The sequence below is a fragment of the Pelophylax lessonae genome (assembly GCF_965119305.1).
Source record: "Pelophylax lessonae genome assembly, chromosome: 7".
In the NCBI taxonomy this organism is placed as follows: Eukaryota; Metazoa; Chordata; class Amphibia; order Anura; family Ranidae; genus Pelophylax; species Pelophylax lessonae.
The window spans coordinates 288,229,020-288,249,180 of NC_138774.1; the positions used below are offsets into that span (position 1 = coordinate 288,229,020).

A 20,161-nucleotide genomic window follows, 5' to 3' on the forward strand; every position below is an offset into this window, starting at 1 on the left:
CTACATCTTTGTACATCTACTGCTCTATAACAGTATAACACAGAGCGCACTAAGGGGACACGGGCACACTAGAGTCACATGGGTCACTAAGTGACACAAGATGCTAAGGGGTCATGGGGAACACTAGATGCTCAGGGTGCTCTAAGTCACAGGATTCACAGAGTGACACAAAATGTTCAGGGTGTGTTGGAATGCCAGGGGTCATTGCATGCTCAGGGTGCACTGGAGTCACAGAGTGACACAGAATGCACAGGGTGCTTTGGAGTCGCAGGGGTAATGGGGTGACATTATATGCTCTGGGTGCTCTGGAATCACAGGTGACACTGGATAATCAGGGAGCACTGGAGTCCCCTGGGGTAATGGGGTAACACTGGATGATCAGGGTGCTCTGGAGTCACAGGGGTCATGTGGTGACACTGGATTCTTTGGAGTGCTCTGGAGTTACAGGTGACACTGGATGATCAGGGTGCTCCTAGATTCACAGGGGTAATGGGGTGACACTTGATGCTCAGGGTGCTCTAAGTCACAGGATTCACAGAGTGACACAAAATGTTCAGGGTGTGTTGGAATGCCAGGGGTCATTGCATGCTCAGGGTGCACTGGAGTCACAGAGTGACACAGAATGCACAGGGTGCTTTGGAGTCGCAGGGGTAATGGGGTGACATTATATGCTCTGGGTGCTCTGGAATCACAGGTGACACTGGATAATCAGGGAGCACTGGAGTCCCCTGGGGTAATGGGGTAACACTGGATGATCAGGGTGCTCTGGAGTCACAGGGGTCATGTGGTGACACTGGATTCTTTGGAGTGCTCTGGAGTTACAGGTGACACTGGATGATCAGGGTGCTCCTAGATTCACAGGGGTAATGGGGTGACACTGGATGATCAGGGTGCTCTAGATTCACAGGGGTAATGGGGTGACACTTGATGATCAGGGTGCTCTAGATTCACAGGGGTAATGGGGTGACACTGGATGCTCAGGGTGCTCTGGAGTTAGAGGTGGCACTGGATTCTCAGGGTGCTCTAGTTTCACAGGGGTAATGGGGTGACACTTGATGATCAGGGTGCTCTAGATTCACAGGGGTAATGGGGTGACACTGGATGCTCAGGGTGCTCTGGAGTTACAGGTGGCACTGGATTCTCAGGGTGCTCTAGTTTCACAGAGGTAATGGGGTGACACTGGATGATCAGGGTGCTCTAGATTCACAGGGGTAATGGGGTGACACTGGATGCTCAGGGTGCTCTAGATTCACAGGGGTAATGGGGTGACACTGGATGCTCAGGGTGCTCTGGAGTTAGAGGTGACACTGGATGCTCAGGGTGCTCTAGATTCACAGGGGTAATGGGGTGACACTGGATGCTCAGGGTGCTCTAGATTCACAGGGGTAATGGGGTGACACTGGATGCTCAGGGTGCTCTAGATTCACAGGGGTAATGGGGTGACACTGGATGCTCAGGGTGCTCTGGAGTTAGAGGTGACACTGGATGCTCAGGGTGCTCTAGATTCACAGGGGTAATGGGGTGACACTGGATGCTCAGGGTGCTCTGGATTTAGAGGTGACACTGGATGCTCAGGGTGCTCTGGAGTTACAGGTGGCACTGGATGATCAGGGTGCTCTTGAGTCTCAGGGGTAATGGGGTGACACTGGATGATTAAGGTGCTCTGGAGTCACTGGATTCTCAGGGTGCTCTGGAGTCACAGAGGTAATGGGGTGACACTGGATGATCAGGGTGCTCCTAGATTTACAGGGGTAATGGGATGACACTGGATGATCAGGGTGCTCTGGAGTCACAGAGGTAATGGGGTGACACTGGATGATCAGGGTGCTTTGGAGTCACAGAGGTAATGGGGTGACACTGGATTCTCAGGGTGCTCTGGAGTCACAGAGGTAATGGGGTGACACTGGATTCTCAGGGTGCTCTGGAGTCACAGAGGTAATGGGGTGACACTGGATGCCTAGGGTGCTCTGGAGTCACAGGTGGCACTGGATTCTCGGGGTGCTCTAGAGTCACAGAGGTAATGGGGGTGACACTGGATTATCAGGGTGCTCTGGAGTCACAGAGGTAATGGGGTGACACTGGATGATCAGGGTGCTCTGGAGTCACAGAGGTAATGGGGTGACACTGGATGATCAGGGTGCTCTGAAGTCACAGAGGTAATGGGGTGACACTGGATAATCCAGGTGGTCTGCAGTCACAAGGCGACACTGGAGATACTGCTGCAGGGGGCCCAGCTTAGGTGTAGTGTTGCATTACTCGAACATCAAGGCACACACTGTTTCACATTTTATAGCCGGCACCAATTAGAAGTTCTGCCCCCATAAATGTCTACAATGGTGCTCCAAGTGATACTTGAAAGAGGCCACACGCCGGAGAGGAGACCCAGTGCTGGAATGCAGGAGAGGAGAACGTCACAGCACTCTTGTTGGACAATCCAATTTTTATGAATAAATCTGTCATTGTACCCTACGACCTATCTCTATGAGCAGGTTCCTTCCAGGCATACGTTAAATGACTGTGACACCTGAACCATGGAACTGGCTAGACAGTGCCCACTCTTGAAGACCCAATAAATTGTCAATGATGTGTTTTTTTGGTCTTGCGTGTCAACATTTCTGCTTTTCATTCCAGCTCCTCTGGCCTATGAGCCTTTCTCTACTCTGGCCATGATCTATGAAGACCAGGGGGACATGGAGAAGTCTCTGCAGTTTGAGCTGATCGCTGCCCATCTGAACCCCAGTGATACGGAAGAGTGGGTGAGACTGGCTGAGATGTCCTTGGAACAGGATAACATCAAGCAAGCCATATTTTGCTACTCCAAAGGTAAAATAATAATGGCGGCATTGATTCCGTCTTGTCCTTGTTATTTTATGTTTGACGTTAAAGAAGAATTCTTCCATTTTTTTCAGTGTTCTTTCCTCCTGGGTAGAACACTTCATGTAGTACTTCATTCCATGTTCCTTCGTTCTTCGTAAGGCTAGTTATGAACTTGGACACCCAAATAGCACCCAACCCTAACGCCCCCTCTCCATGCTGCTTATAGGGAAGCAAGGGGGCCACTGCCCAAGTCAAGTGGTGGCAAGAGGAATGCAGAGGGGGGGCATGTCTGAACATGCATGCCAGCATTCCTTATGCTACCGCTCGTCTCAGGCAACGGCTTGGAGCCGGGACAAGCTACCATCTCCTTTCTAACTACATTTTCGTATGGCTGTGAAGAGTGAAGGGCAACATGCCCAACCCCAACCAACGAAAACACCCCAACCCCCCCAATCCCTCATCCCTGGGCCGTCTGACCACATTTGTAGTAAGGGATTGACTGCATTAAGAGTCGGTGCCCAAGATAAGTGGTGGCAAGAGGGGGGGGGGGGGTGTCAGCGAATGCATATCAGCATTTCTCATGCTGATGCCAAGACAAACAGCCATCTCATTCCTAACTGCATTTTTGGATGCCCATGGATGGTGGGGGGGGGGGGAGCATACCCAACCCCAGCCATCCCCACCCCGGCCATCCAACAAGATAGCTTGCATGGGGACAGCTGCATCAATAACCAGTGCCCAAGACAAGGGTTGTCAAGAGGAATACAAGGGGCCCCCCGGGGGTCATGTCAGCATTTCTATGTAACTATGTAATTTCCTTGACTTATGCTTGTCTCAGGCAAGTGCTTGGAGCTGAGACGAGCAGCCATCTTGCTACATTTTCGAATGGCTGTGGAGGATGGCACTGCCAACCCCAACCATCCAACCACGTAGGTAGCAAGGGGACACGGCTGCATTAATAGTCCGTGCCAAGACAAGCGGCAGCAGGAGGAATGCGGGGAGCAGCATTCCTTATGCCAATGCTGGTCTCAGGCAAGTGATTGGAGCCAAGAAAAGCAGCCATCTCTTTGCTAGAGCTACGTTTTCAGACAGCCGTAGAGGGTGGGGAGGCGGGGTGCCCCGTCCAACCTTGTAGCTAGGCTTACAAAGAACGTATCAGAGAACTGTTCAAATAAATAGAAGCCCTCAATTGAAAATGAATGGAATGGAAACTTATTCTTCCTAAATAATGCTGCTAGCAAGAGCAGTTTACACTGACTTTTAAGAGTAGGGGTACTTTTCTCATCTTCATTGCTTTATTATCTTCTTATTAATATTTATTTATTACATATATTTTATTTTATATATATATAATATATATATATATATATATATATATTGATTCACATGTTTTATTATATATATAAGCGCTGCACCTTTCCATATTTATTTATATATATATATTATTATGATGATTTAGATCATTTGCGTTATCTAATATAAATAAATATATGTATAATATATCATATATAATCCAAAACAGATTGCGGCACTCACGGGTCTTAAAAGGTTAACGCACAGTAAATATTTGTTTTTTTTTTGAGAAGGCAAAAGCTTGTCTTCCTCAGGACTTCTGTGCTTTGTCGAAATAAAATCACTGTGCGTTCACCTTCCAAAATCTGTGAGTGCCGCAATCTCTTTTGTATTATATGTACTACTGTGTTTGCTGTGCACCCGGGCCCCCTTTTTATCTCTGATATGTGTACAGTGTCAACCATTGGAAGATAGATAGATAGACAGACCAGACCAGACCCCAGACCAGACCCTAGACCAGACCCCAGACCAGACCCCAGACCAGACCCCAGACCAGACCAGACCCTAGACCAGACCCCAGACCAGACCAGACCCCAGACCAGACCCCAGACCAGACCAGACCCTAGACCAGACCCCAGACCAGACCAGACCCTAGACCAGACCCCAGACCAGACCCCAGACCAGACCCCAGACCAGACCCTAGACCAGACCCCAGACCAGACCCCAGACCAGACCCCAGACCAGACCCCAGACCAGACCCCAGACCAGACCCCAGACCAGACCCCAGACCAGACCAGACCCCAGACCAGACCCCAGACCAGACCCCAGACCAGACCAGACCCCAGACCAGACCAGACCCCAGACCAGACCAGACCCCAGACCAGACCAGACCCCAGACCAGACCCCAGACCAGACCAGACCCCAGACCAGACCCCAGACCAGACCAGACCAGACCCCAGACCAGACCCCAGACCACAGACCAGACCCTAGACCAGACCAGACCCCAGACCAGATCAGACCCCAGACCCCAGACCAGACCCCAGACCAGACCCCAGACCAGACTCCAAACCAGACCCCAGACCAGACCCCAGACCAGACCAGACCCCAGACCAGACCCCAGACCAGACCAGACCAGACCCCAGACCAGACCCCAGACCAGACCCCAGACCAGACCCTAGACCAGACCCCAGACCAGACCCTAGACCAGACCCCAGACCAGACCAGACCCCAGACCAGACCCCAGACCAGACCCCAGACCAGACCCCAGACCAGACCCCAGACCAGACCAGACCCCAGACCAGACCCCAGACCAGACCAGACCCCAGACCAGACCTCAGACCAGACCCCAGACCAGACCAGACCCCAGACCAGACCAGACCCCAGACCAGACCCCTGACCAGACCCCAGACCAGACCCCAGACCAGACCCCAGACCAGACCCCAGACCAGACCCCAGACCAGACCAGACCCCAGACCAGACCAGACCCCAGACCAGACCCCAGACCACAGACCAGACCCCAGACCACAGACCAGACCCCAGACCAGACCCCAGACCAGATCAGACCCCAGACCCCAGACCAGACCAGACCCCAGACCAGACCCCAGACCAGACTCCAAACCAGACCCCAGACCAGACCCCAGACCAGACCAGACACCAGACCAGACTAGACCCCAGACCAGACCCCAGACCAGACCAGACCCCAAACCAGACCCCAGACCAGACCCCAGACCAGACCAGACCAGACCCCAGACCAGACCAGACCCCAGACCAGACCCCAGACCAGACCCCAGACCAGACCAGACCCCAGACCAGACCAGACCAGACCCCAGACCAGACCCCAGACCAGACCCCAGACCAGACCCTAGACCAGACCCCAGACCAGACCAGACCCCAGACCAGACCCCAGACCAGACCCCAGACCAGACCCCAGACCAGACTCCGGACCAGACTCCAGACCAGACCAGACCCCAGACCAGACCCCAGACCAGACCCCAGACCAGACCCCACACCAGACCCCACACCAGACCCCACACCAGACCAGACCCCAGACCAGACCCCAGACCAGACCCCAGACCAGACCCCAGACCAGACCCCAGACCAGACCCCAGACCAGACCCCACACCAGACCAGACCCCAGACCAGACCCCAGACCAGACCCCAGACCAGACCCCAGACCAGACCCCAGACCAGACAGGACACCAGACCAAACCCCAGACCAAACCCCATACCAGACCCCAGACCCCAGACCAGATCAGACCCCAGACCAGACCCCAGACCAGACCCCAGACCAGACCCCAGACCAGACCAGACCACAGACCAGACCCCAGACCAGACCCCAGACCAGACCAGACCCCAGACCAGACCCCAGACCAGATCAGACCCCAGACCAGACCCCAGACAAGACCACAGACCAGACCCCAGACCAGACCCCAGACCAGACCCCAGACCAGACCAGACCCCAGACCAGACCAGACCCCAGACCAGACCCCAGACCAGATCAGACCCCAGACCCCAGACCAGACCCCAGACCAGACCAGACCCCAGACCAGACCCCAGAACAGACCCCAGACCAGACCCCAGACCAGACTCCAAACCAGACCCCAGACCAGACCCCAGACCAGACTAGACCCCAGACCAGACCCCAGACCAGACCCCAGACCAGACCCCAGACCAGACCCCAGACCAGACCACAGACCAGACCCCAGACCAGACCCCAGACCAGACCAGACCCCAGACCAGACCCCAGACCAGACCCCAGACCAGACCCCAGACCAGACCCCAGACCAGACACCAGACCAGACCCCAGACCAGACCAGACCCCAGACCAGATTAGACCCCAGACCCCAGACCAGACCAGACCCCAGACCAGACCCCAGACCAGATTAGACCCCAGACCCCAGACCAGACCCCAGACCAGACCCCAGACCAGACCCCAGACCAGACCCCAGACCAGACCAGACCCCAGACCAGACCAGACCAGACCCCAGACCAGACCCCAGACCAGACCCCAGACCAGACCCCAGACCAGACCCCAGACCAGACCAGACCAGACCCCACACCAGACCCCAGACCAGACCCCACACCAGACCCCAGACCAGACCAGACTAGACCAGACCCCAGACCTGACCCCAGACCAGACCCCAGACCTGACCCCAGACCAGACCCCAGATCAGACCCCAGACCAGACCCCAGACCAGGCCAGACCCCAGACCAGACCCCAGACCAGACCCCAGACAAGACACCAGACCCCAGACCAGACCAGACCCCAGACCAGACCCCAGACCAGACCCCAGACCAGACCCCAGACCAGACCAGACCCCAGACCAGACCAGACCCCAGACCAGATTAGACCCCAGACCCCAGACCAGACCAGACCCCAGACCAGACCCCAGACCAGATTAGACCCCAGACCCCAGACCAGACCCCAGACCAGACCCCAGACCAGACCCCAGACCAGACCAGACCCCAGACCAGACCCCAGACCAGACCAGACCCCAGACCAGACCAGACCCCAGACCAGACCCCAGACCAGACCAGACCAGACCCCACACCAGACCCCAGACCAGACCCCACACCAGACCCCAGACCAGACCAGACTAGACCAGACCCCAGACCTGACCCCAGACCAGACCCCAGACCTGACCCCAGACCAGACCCCAGATCAGACCCCAGACCAGACCCCAGACCAGACCAGACCCCAGACCAGACCCCAGACCAGACCCCAGACAAGACACCAGACCCCAGACCAGACCAGACCCCAGACCAGACCCCAAACCAGACCAGACCCCAGACCAGACCAGACCCCACCAGACCCCAGACCAGACCCCACCAGACCCCAGACCAGACCAGACCCCAAACCAGACCCCAGACCAGACCCCAGACCAGACCAGACACCAGACCAGACCCCAGACCAGCTCCCGGACCAGACCAGACCCCAGACCAGACCCCAGACCAGACCCCAGACCAGACCCCAGACCAGACCCCAGACCAGACCCCAGACCAGACCCCAGATCAGACCAGACCAGACCAGACCCCAGACCAGACCAGGCACCAGATCCCAGACCCCAGACCAGACCCCATACCAGACCAGACCCCAGACCAGACCCCAGACTAGACCCCAGACCAGACCCCAGACCAGACCTCAGACCAGACCTCAGACCAGACCCCAGACCTCAGACCCGACCCCAGACCCGACTCCAGACCAGACCCCAGACCCGACCAGACCAGATCCCAGACCAGACCAGACCCCAGACCAGACCCCAGACCAGACCAAACCCCAGACCACACCCCAGACCACACCCCAGACCAGACCCCAGACCAGACCAAACCCCAGACCACACCCCAGATCAGACCCCAGACCAGATCCCAGACCAGACCAAAGACCAGACCAGACCCCAGATCAGACCAGACCCCACCCCAGACCCAACCAGACCCCAGACCATACCAGATCCCAGACCAGACCCAACCAGACCCCAGACCAGACCAGACCCCAGACCAGACCCCAGACCAGACCCCAGACCAGACCCCAGACCAGGCCAGATCCCAGACCCCAGACCAGACCCCAGACCAGACCTGACCCCAGACCAGACCCCAGACCAGACCAGACCCCAGACCAGACCCCAGACCAGACCAGACCCCAGACCAGACCAGACCCCAGACCAGACCCCAGACCAGATCCCAGACCAGACCCCAGACCAGACCCCAGACCAGACCCCAGACCAGATCCCAGACCAGACACCAGACCAGACCCCAGACCAGACCCCAAACCAGACCAGACCCCAGACCAGACCCCAGACCAGACCCCAAACCAGACCAGACCCCAGACCAGACCCCAGACCAGACCAGACCAGACCCCAGACCAGACCTCAGACCAGACCCCAGACCAGACCAGACCCCAGACCACACCCCAGACCAGACCCGACCCCAGACCAGACCCCAGACCAGACCCCAGACCAGACCCGACCAGACCCCAGACCAGACACCAGACCAGACACCAGACCAGACACCAGACCAGACCAGACCCCAGACCAGACACCAGACCAGACCCCAGACCAGACCAGACCAGACCCCAGACCAGACCCCAGACCAGACCAGACCCCAGACCAGACCCCAGACCAGACCAGACCCCAGTCCAGACCCCAGTCCAGACACCAGACCAGACACCAGACCAGACACCAGACCAGACCCCAGATCAGACCCCAGACCAGACACCAGACCAGACCCCAGACCAGACCAGACCCCAGACCAGACCCCAGACCAGACCCCAGACCCCAGACCAGACCCCAGACCAGACCCGACCAGACCCCAGACCAGACCCCATACCAGACCAGACCCCAGACCAGACCCCAGACCAGACCAGACCCCAGACCAGAACCCAGACCAGACCAGACCCCAGACCAGACCCCAGACCAGACCCCAGACCAGACCCCAGACCAGACCCCAGACCAGACCACAGACCAGACCCCAAACCATACCAGACCCCATACCAGACCAGACCCCAGACCAGACCAGACCCCAGACCAGACCCCAGACCAGACCTGACCCCAGACCAGACCCCAGACCAGACCAGACCCCAGACCAGACCCCAGACCAGACCCCAGACCAGACCTCAGACCAGACCCCAGACCAGACCAGACCCCAGACCACACCCCAGACCAGACCCGACCCCAGACCAGACCCCAGACCAGACCCCAGACCAGACCCCAGACCAGACCCCAGACCAGACCCGACCAGACCCCAGACCAGACACCAGACCAGACCCCAGAGCAGACCCCAGAGCAGACCCCAGAGCAGACCAGACCCCAGACCAGACCCCAGACCAGACCCCAGATCAGACCCCAGACCAGACACCAGACCAGACCCCAGACCAGACCCCAGACCAGACCAGACCCCAGACCGGACCAGACCTCAGACCCCAGACCAGACCCCAGACCAGACCCCAGACCAGACCCCAGTCCAGACCCCAGACCAGACCCCAGACTAAGACACCAGACCAGACCCCAGACCAGAACCCAGACCAGACAAGACCAGACCCCAGACCAGACCCCATACCAGACCAGACCCCAGACCAGACCCCAGACCAGACCCCAGACCAGACCAGACCCCAGACCAGACCCCAGACCAGATCCCAGACCAGACCAGACCCCAGACCAGACCCCAGACCAGACCACAGACCAGACCACAGACCAGACCCCAGACCAGACCCCAGACCAGACCCCAGACCAGACCCTAGACCAGACCCCAGACCAGACCAGACCCCAGACCAGACCAGACCCTAGACCAGACCCCAGACCAGACCAGACCCTAGACCAGACCCCAGACCAGACCAGACCCTAGACCAGACCCCAGACCAGACCAGACCCTAGACCAGACCCCAGACCAGACCCCAGACCAGACCCCAGACCAGACCCTAGACCAGACCCCAGACCAGACCCTAGACCAGACCCCAGACCAGACCAGACCCCAGACCAGACCCCAGACCCCAGACCAGACCCCAGACCAGACCAGACCCCAGACCAGACCAGACCCCAGACCAGACCCCAGACCAGACCAGACCCCAGACCAGACCCCAGACCAGACCAGACCCCAGACCAGACCCCAGACCACAGACCAGACCCCAGACCACAGACCAGACCCCAGACCAGACCAGACCCCAGACCAGATCAGACCCCAGACCCCAGACCAGACCAGACCCCAGACCAGACCCCAGACCAGACCCCAGACCAGACCCCAGACCAGACTCCAAACCAGACCCCAGACCAGACCCCAGACCAGACCAGACACCAGACCAGACTAGACCCCAGACCAGACCTTAGACCAGACCCCAGACCAGACCCCAGACCAGACCCCAGACCAGACCAGACCAGACCCCAGACCAGACCAGACCCCAGACCAGACCCCAGACCAGACCCCAGACCAGACCCTAGACCAGACCCCAGACCAGACCCTAGACCAGACCCCAGACCAGACCAGACCCCAGACCAGACCCCAGACCAGACCAGACCCCAGACCAGACCAGACCCCAGACCAGACCCCAGACCAGACCCCAGACCAGACCAGACCCCAGACCAGACCCCAGACCAGACCCCAGACCAGACCAGACCCCAGACCAGACCCCAGACCACAGACCAGACCCCAGACCACAGACCAGACCCCAGACCAGACCCCAGACCAGATCAGACCCCAGACCCCAGACCAGACCAGACCCCAGACCAGACCCCAGACCAGACCCCAGACCAGACTCCAAACCAGACCCCAGACCAGACCCCAGACCAGACCAGACACCAGACCAGACTAGACCCCAGACCAGACCCCAGACCAGACCAGACCCCAAACCAGACCCCAGACCAGACCCCAGACCAGACCAGACCAGACCCCAGACCAGACCAGACCCCAGACCAGACCCCAGACCAGACCCCAGACCAGACCCCAGACCAGACCAGACCCCAGACCAGACCAGACCCCAGACCAGACCCCAGACCAGACCCTAGACCAGACCCCAGACCAGACCAGACCCCAGACCAGACCCCAGACCAGACCCCAGACCAGACCTCAGACCAGACCCCAGACCAGACCAGACCTCAGACCAGACCCCAGACCAGACCCCAGACCAGACTCCGGACCAGACTCCAGACCAGACCAGACCCCAGACCAGACCCCAGACCAGACCCCAGACCAGACCCCACACCAGACCCCACACCAGACCAGACCCCAGACCAGACCCCAGACCAGACCCCAGACCAGACCCCACACCAGACCCCACACCAGACCAGACCCCAGACCAGACCCCAGACCAGACCCCAGACCAGACAGGACACCAGACCAAACCCCAGACCAAACCCTATACCAGACCCCAGACCCCAGACCAGATCAGACCCCAGACCCCAGACCAGACCCCAGACCAGACCCCAGACCAGACCAGACCACAGACCAGACCCCAGACCAGACCCCAGACCAGATCAGACCCCAGACCAGACCCCAGACAAGACCACAGACCAGACCCCAGACCAGACCCCAGACCAGACCAGACCCCAGACCAGACCCCAGACCAGACCCCAGACCAGACCCCAGACCACAGACCAGACCCCAGACCAGACCCCAGACCAGATCAGACCCCAGACCCCAGACCAGACCCCAGACCAGACCCCAGACCAGACCAGACCCCAGACCAGACCCCAGAACAGACCCCAGACCAGACCCCAGACCAGACTCCAAACCAGACCCCAGACCAGACCCCAGACCAGACTAGACCCCAGACCAGACCCCAGACCAGACCCCAGACCAGACCCCAGACCAGACCAGACCCCAGACCAGACCAGACCCCAGACCCCAGACCAGACCCCAGACCAGACCCCAGACCAGACCCCAGACCAGACCCCAGACCAGACCAGACCCCAGACCAGACCAGACCCCAGACCAGATTAGACCCCAGACCCCAGACCAGACCAGACCCCAGACCAGACCCCAGACCAGATTAGACCCCAGACCCCAGACCAGACCCCAGACCAGACCCCAGACCAGACCCCAGACCAGACCCCAGACCAGACCCCAGACCAGACCAGACCCCAGACCAGACCCCAGACCAGACCCCAGACCAGACCCCAGACCAGACCAGACCAGACCCCACACCAGACCCCAGACCAGACCCCACACCAGACCCCAGACCAGACCAGACTAGACCAGACCCCAGACCTGACCCCAGACCAGACCCCAGACCTGACCCCAGACCAGACCCCAGATCAGACCCCAGACCAGACCCCAGACCAGGCCAGACCCCAGACCAGACCCCAGACCAGACCCCAGACAAGACACCAGACCCCAGACCAGACCAGACCCCAGACCAGACCCCAGACCAGACCCCAGACCAGACCCCAGACCAGACCAGACCCCAGACCAGACCAGACCCCAGACCAGACCAGACCCCAGACCAGATTAGACCCCAGACCCCAGACCAGACCAGACCCCAGACCAGACCCCAGACCAGATTAGACCCCAGACCCCAGACCAGACCCCAGACCAGACCCCAGACCAGACCCCAGACCAGACCAGACCCCAGACCAGACCCCAGACCAGACCCCAGACCAGACCAGACCCCAGACCAGACCCCAGACCAGACCCCAGACCAGACCAGACCCCACACCAGACCCCAGACCAGACCCCACACCAGACCCCAGACCAGACCAGACTAGACCAGACCCCAGACCTGACCCCAGACCAGACCCCAGACCTGACCCCAGACCAGACCCCAGATCAGACCCCAGACCAGACCCCAGACCAGACCAGACCCCAGACCAGACCCCAGACCAGACCCCAGACAAGACACCAGACCCCAGACCAGACCAGACCCCAGACCAGACCCCAAACCAGACCAGACCCCAGACCAGACCAGACCCCACCAGACCCCAGACCAGACCCCACCAGACCCCAGACCAGACCAGACCCCAGACCAGACCAGACCCCAAACCAGACCCCAGACCAGACCCCAGACCAGACCAGACACCAGACCAGACCCCAGACCAGCTCCCGGACCAGACCAGACCCCAGACCAGACCCCAGACCAGACCAGACCCCAGACCAGACCCCAGACCAGACCCCAGATCAGACCAGACCAGACCAGACCCCAGACCAGACCAGGCACCAGATCCCAGACCCCAGACCAGACCCCAGACCCGACCAGACCCCAGACCAGACCCCATACCAGACCAGACCCCAGACCAGACCCCAGACTAGACCCCAGACCAGACCCCAGACCAGACCTCAGACCAGACCTCAGACCAGACCCCAGACCTCAGACCCGACCCCAGACCCGACTCCAGACCAGACCCCAGACCAGACCAGACCCCAGACCCGACCAGACCAGATCCCAGACCAGACCAGACCCCAGACCAGACCCCAGACCAGACCCCAGACCAGACCAAACCCCAGACCACACCCCAGACCACACCCCAGACCAGACCCCAGACCAGACCAAACCCCAGACCACACCCCAGATCAGACCCCAGACCAGATCCCAGACCAGACCAAAGACCAGACCAGACCCCAGATCAGACCAGACCCCAGACCAGACCCAACCAGACCCCAGACCATACCAGATCCCAGACCAGACCCAACCAGACCCCAGACCAGACCAGACCCCAGACCAGACCCGACCAGACCAGACCCCAGACCAGACCCCAGACCAGACCCCAGACCAGACCCCAGACCAGGCCAGATCCCAGACCCCAGACCAGACCCCAGACCAGACCTGACCCCAGACCAGACCCCAGACCAGACCAGACCCCAGACCAGACCCCAGACCAGACCAGACCCCAGACCAGACCCCAGACCAGACCAGACCCCAGACCAGACCAGACCCCAGACCAGACCCCAGACCAGATCCCAGACCAGACCCCAGACCAGACCCCAGACCAGATCCCAGACCAGACACCAGACCAGACCCCAGACCAGACCCCAAACCAGACCAGACCCCAGACCAGACCCCAGACCAGACCAGACCAGACCCCAGACCAGACCTCAGACCAGACCCCAGACCAGACCAGACCCCAGACCACACCCCAGACCAGACCCCAGACCAGACCCCAGACCAGACCCCAGACCAGACCCCAGACCAGACCCGACCAGACCCCAGACCAGACACCAGACCAGACACCAGACCAGACACCAGACCAGATCAGACCCCAGATCAGACCCCAGACCAGACACCAGACCAGACCCCAGACCAGACCAGACCAGACCCCAGACCAGACCCCAGACCAGACCCCAGTCCAGACCCCAGTCCAGACACCAGACCAGACACCAGACCAGACACCAGACCAGACCCCAGATCAGACCCCAGACCAGACACCAGACCAGACCCCAGACCAGACCAGACCCCAGACCAGACCCCAGACCAGACCCCAGACCCCAGACCAGACCCCAGACCAGACCCGACCAGACCCCAGACCAGACCCCATACCAGACCAGACCCCAGACCAGACCCCAGACCAGACCAGACCCCAGACCAGAACCCAGACCAGACCAGACCCCAGACCAGACCCCAGACCAGACCACAGACCAGACCCCAAACCATACCAGACCCCATACCAGACCAGACCCCAGACCAGACCAGACCCCAGACCAGACCCCAGACCAGACCTGACCCCAGACCAGACCCCAGACCAGACCAGACCCCAGACCAGACCCCAGACCAGACCCCAGACCAGACCCCAGACCAGACCTCAGACCAGACCCCAGACCAGACCAGACCCCAGACCACACCCCAGACCAGACCCGACCCCAGACCAGACCCCAGACCAGACCCCAGACCAGACCCGACCAGACCCCAGACCAGACACCAGACCAGACCCCAGAGCAGACCCCAGAGCAGACCCCAGAGCAGACCAGACCCCAGACCAGACCCCAGACCAGACCCCAGATCAGACCCCAGACCAGACACCAGACCAGACCCCAGACCAGACCCCAGACCAGACCAGACCCCAGACCGGACCAGACCTCAGACCCCAGACCAGACCCCAGACCAGACCCCAGTCCAGACCCCAGACCAGACCCCAGACTAAGACACCAGACCAGACCCCAGACCAGAACCCAGACCAGACAAGACCAGACCCCAGACCAGACCCCATACCAGACCAGACCCCAGACCAGACCCCAGACCAGACCCCAGACCAGACCAGACCCCAGACCAGACCCCAGACCAGATCCCAGACCAGACCAGACCCCAGACCAGACCCCAGACCAGACCACAGACCAGACCACAGACCAGACCCCAGACCAGACCCCAGACCAGACCCCAGACCAGACCCCAGACCAGATCCCAGACCAGACCCCAGACCAGACCCCAGACCAGACCCCAGACCAGACCAGACCCCAGACCAGACCCCAGACCAGACCCCAGACCAGACCCCAGACCAGACCAGACCCCAGACCAGACCATACTAGACCTGACCCCAGACCAGACCAGACCCCAGACCAGACCCCAAACCAGACCCCAGATCAGACCAGACCCCAGACCAGATCCCAGACCAGATCCCAGACCAGACCCCAGACCAGACCCCAGACCAGATCCCAGACCAGACACCAGACCCCAGACCAGACCCCAGACCAGACCAGACCAGACCCCAGACCAGACCCCAAACCAGACCAGACCCCAGACCAGACCCCAGACCATACCCCACTAGACCCCAGACCAGACCCGACCAGACCAGACCCCAGACCAGACCCCAGACCAGACCAGACCCCAGACCAGACCCCAGGCCAGACCAGACCAGACCCCATACCAGACCAGACCAGACCCCATACCAGACCCCAGACCAGACCCCAGACCAGACCCAAAACCAGACTCAAAACCAGACCCCAGACCAGACCAGACCCCAGACCAGACCCCAGACCAGACCAAACCCCAGACCGGACCAAACCCCAGACCAGACCAGACCCCAGACCAGGCCAGATCACAGACCAGACCCCAGACCAGACCCCAGACCAGACCAGACCCCAGACCAGACCCCAGACCAGACCCCAGACCAGCCCCCAGACCAGCCCCCAGACCAGACCCCAGACCAGACCCCAGACCAGACCAGACCCGACCAGACCTCAGACCAGACCCCAGACCAGACCAGACACCAGACCCCAGACCAGACCAGACCCCAGACCAGACCCCAGACCAGACCCCAGACCAGATCCCAGACCAGACCAGACCCCAGACCAGACCCCAGACCAGACCAGACCCCAGACCAGACCAAACCCCAGACCCCAGACCAGACCCCCGACCCGACCCCCGACCAGACCCCCGACCAGACCCCAGACCAGACCAGACCCCAGACACCAGACCAGACACCAGACCAGACACCAGACCAGACCAGACCCCAGACCAGACCCCAGACCAGACCAGACCCCAGACCAGACCCCAGACCAGACCCCAGACCAGACCAGACCCCAGACCAGACCCCAGACCAGACCTCAGACCAGACCCCAGACCAGACCCCAGACCAGACCCCAGACCCGACCCCAGACCAGACCCCAGACCAGACCCCAGACCAGACCCCAGACCAGACCAGACCCCAGACCCGACCAGACCAGATCCCAGACCAGACCAGACCCCAGACCAGACCCCAGACCAGACCAGACCCCAGACCAGACCCCAGCCCAGACCAAACCCCAGACCACACCCCAGACCAGACCCCAGATCAGATCCCAGACCAGACCAGACCAAAGACCAGACCAGACCCCAGACCAGACCCCAGACCAGATCCCAGACCAGACCCCAGACCATACCAGACCCCAGACCAGACCCCAGACCAGACCCAACCAGACCCCAGACCAGACCAGACCCCAGACCAGACCCGACCAGACCAGACCCCAGACCAGACCAGACCAGACCCCAGACCAGACCAGACCCCAGGCCAGACCAGACCCCAGACCAGACCCCAGACCAGACCAGACCCCAGACCAGACCCCAGAGCAGACCAGATCCCAGACCCCAGACCAGACCCCAGACCAGACCCCAGACCAGACCAGACCCCAGACCAGACCAGACCCCAGACCAGACCCCAGACCCCAGACCAGACCCCAGACCAGACCAGACCCCAGACCAGACCCCAGAGCAGACCAGACACCAGACCAGACCCCAGACCAGACCAGACCCCAGACTAGACCCCAGACCAAACCTCAGACCAGACCCCAGACCAGACACCAGACCAGACCCCAGACCAGACCCCAAACCAGACCAGACCCCAGACCAGACCAGACCAGACCCCAGACCAGACCTCAGACCAGACCCCAAACCAGACCAGACCCCAGACCACACCCCAGACCACACCCCAGACCAGACCCCAGACCAGACCCGACCAGACCCCAGACCAGACACCAGACCAGACACCAGACGAGACCCCAGACCAGACCCCAGACCAGACCAGACCCAAGACCAGACCCCAGACCAGACCAGACCCCAGACCAGACCAGACCCCAGTCCAGACCCCAGACCAGACCCCAGACCAGACCAGACCCCAGACCAGACACCAGACCAGACCCCAGACCAGACCCCAGACCAGACCCCAGACCAGACCCCAGACCAGACCCCAGACAAGACCAGACCCCATACCAGACCAGACCCCAGACCAGACCCCAGACCAGACCCCAGACCAGACCCCAGACCAGAACCCAGACCAGACCAGACCCCAGACCAGACCACAGACCAGACCCCAAACCAGACCAGACCCCAGACCAGACCAGACCCCAGACCAGACCCCAGACCAGACCCCGGACCAGACCAGACCCCAGACCAGACCAGATCCCAGACCAGACCCCAGACCAGACCCCAGACCAGACCAGACCCCAGACCAGACCTCAGACCAGCCCCCAGACCAGACCAGACCCCAGACCAGACCCGACCCCAGACCAGACCCCAGACCAGACCCCAGACCAGACCAGACCCCAGACCAGACCCCAGACCAGACCCCAGACCAGACCCCAGACCACACCCCACACCAGACCCCACACCAGACCCCACACCAGACCCCACACCAGACCAGACCCCAGACCCCAGACCAGACCCCAGACCAGACCAGACCCCAGTCCAGACCCCAGACCAGACCCCAGACCAGACCAGACCCCAGACCAGACCCCAGACCAGACCAGACCCCAGACCAGACCCCAGACCAGACAAGACCAGACCCCAGACCAGACCCCATACCAGACCAGACCCCAGACCAGACCCCAGACCAGACCCCAGACCAGACCCCAGACCAGACCCCAGACCAGATCCCAGACCAGACCCCAGACCAGACCCCAGATCAGACCCCAGACCAGACCAGACCCCAGACCAGACCCCAGACCAGACCCCAGACCAGACCAGACCAGACCCCAGACCAGACCCCAGACCATACTAGACCAGACCCCAGACCTGACCCCAGACCAGACCAGACCCCAGACCAGACCCCAGACCAGACCAGACCAGATCCCAGACCAGATCCCAGACCAGATCCCAGACCAGACCCCAGACCAGACCCCAGACCAGATCCCAGACCAGACCCCAGACCAGACACCAGACCCCAGACCAGACCAGACCCCAGACCAGACCCCAGACCAGACCCCAAACCAGACCAGACCCCAGACCAGACCATACACCACCAGACCCCAGACCAGACCCGACCAGACCAGACCCCAGACCAGACCCCAGACCAGACCAGACCCCAGACCAGACCCCAGACCGGACCCCAGGCCAGACCATACCAGACCCCAGACCAGACCCCAGACCAGACCCCAGACCAGACCCCAGACCAGACCCCAGACCAGACCAGACCCCAGACCAGACACCAGACCAAACCCCAGACCAGACCCCAGACCAGACCAGATCACAGACCAGACCCCAGACCAGACCAGCCCCCAGACCAGCCCCCAGACCAGACCCCAGACCAGACCCCAGACCAGACCCCAGACCAGACCCGACCAGACCAGACCCCAGACCTCAGACCAGACCCCAGACCAGACCCCAGACCAGACCAGACCCCAGACCAGACCCCAGACCAGACCCCAGACCAGACCAGACACCAGACCCCAGACCAGACCAGAGACCAGACCCGACCCCAGACCAGACCCCAGACCAGACCCCAGACCAGATCCCAGACCAGACCAGACACCAGACCAAACCCCAGACCCCAGACCAGACCCCAGACCAGACCCCAGACCAGACCCCCGACCAGACCTCAGACCAGACCCCAGACCAGACCCCAGACCAGACCAGACACCAGACCAGACACCAGACCAAACCCCAGAACAGACCCCAGACCAGAGACCAGACCAGACCCCAGACCAGACCCCAGACCAGACCCCAGACCACACCCCAGACCACACCCCAGACCACACCCCAGACCAGACCCAAGACCAGACCCCAGACCAGACCAGACCCCAGACCAGTCCAGACCCCAGTCCAGACCCCAGACCAGACCCCAGACCAGACCCAAGACCAGACCCCAGACCAGACCCCAGACCAGACCAGTCCCAAGACCAGACCAGACCCCAGACCAGACACCAGACCAGACCAGACACCAGACCAGAC

The 20,161-nt window shown here is 60.6% G+C and overlaps 1 protein-coding gene across 1 annotated transcript in view; it reads left to right on the top strand.

The window, feature by feature from the left end:
* The window catches only part of GTF3C3 (general transcription factor IIIC subunit 3), a 106,611-nt gene that overhangs the window by 13,069 nt on the left and 73,381 nt on the right, over nt 1-20,161 (top strand). Inside the window, exon 5 of the mRNA XM_082263797.1 lies at nt 2,632-2,823. Within this exon, the coding sequence (XP_082119923.1) occupies nt 2,632-2,823 (192 nt within the window). The remainder of the gene's footprint in view (nt 1-2,631; nt 2,824-20,161) is intronic.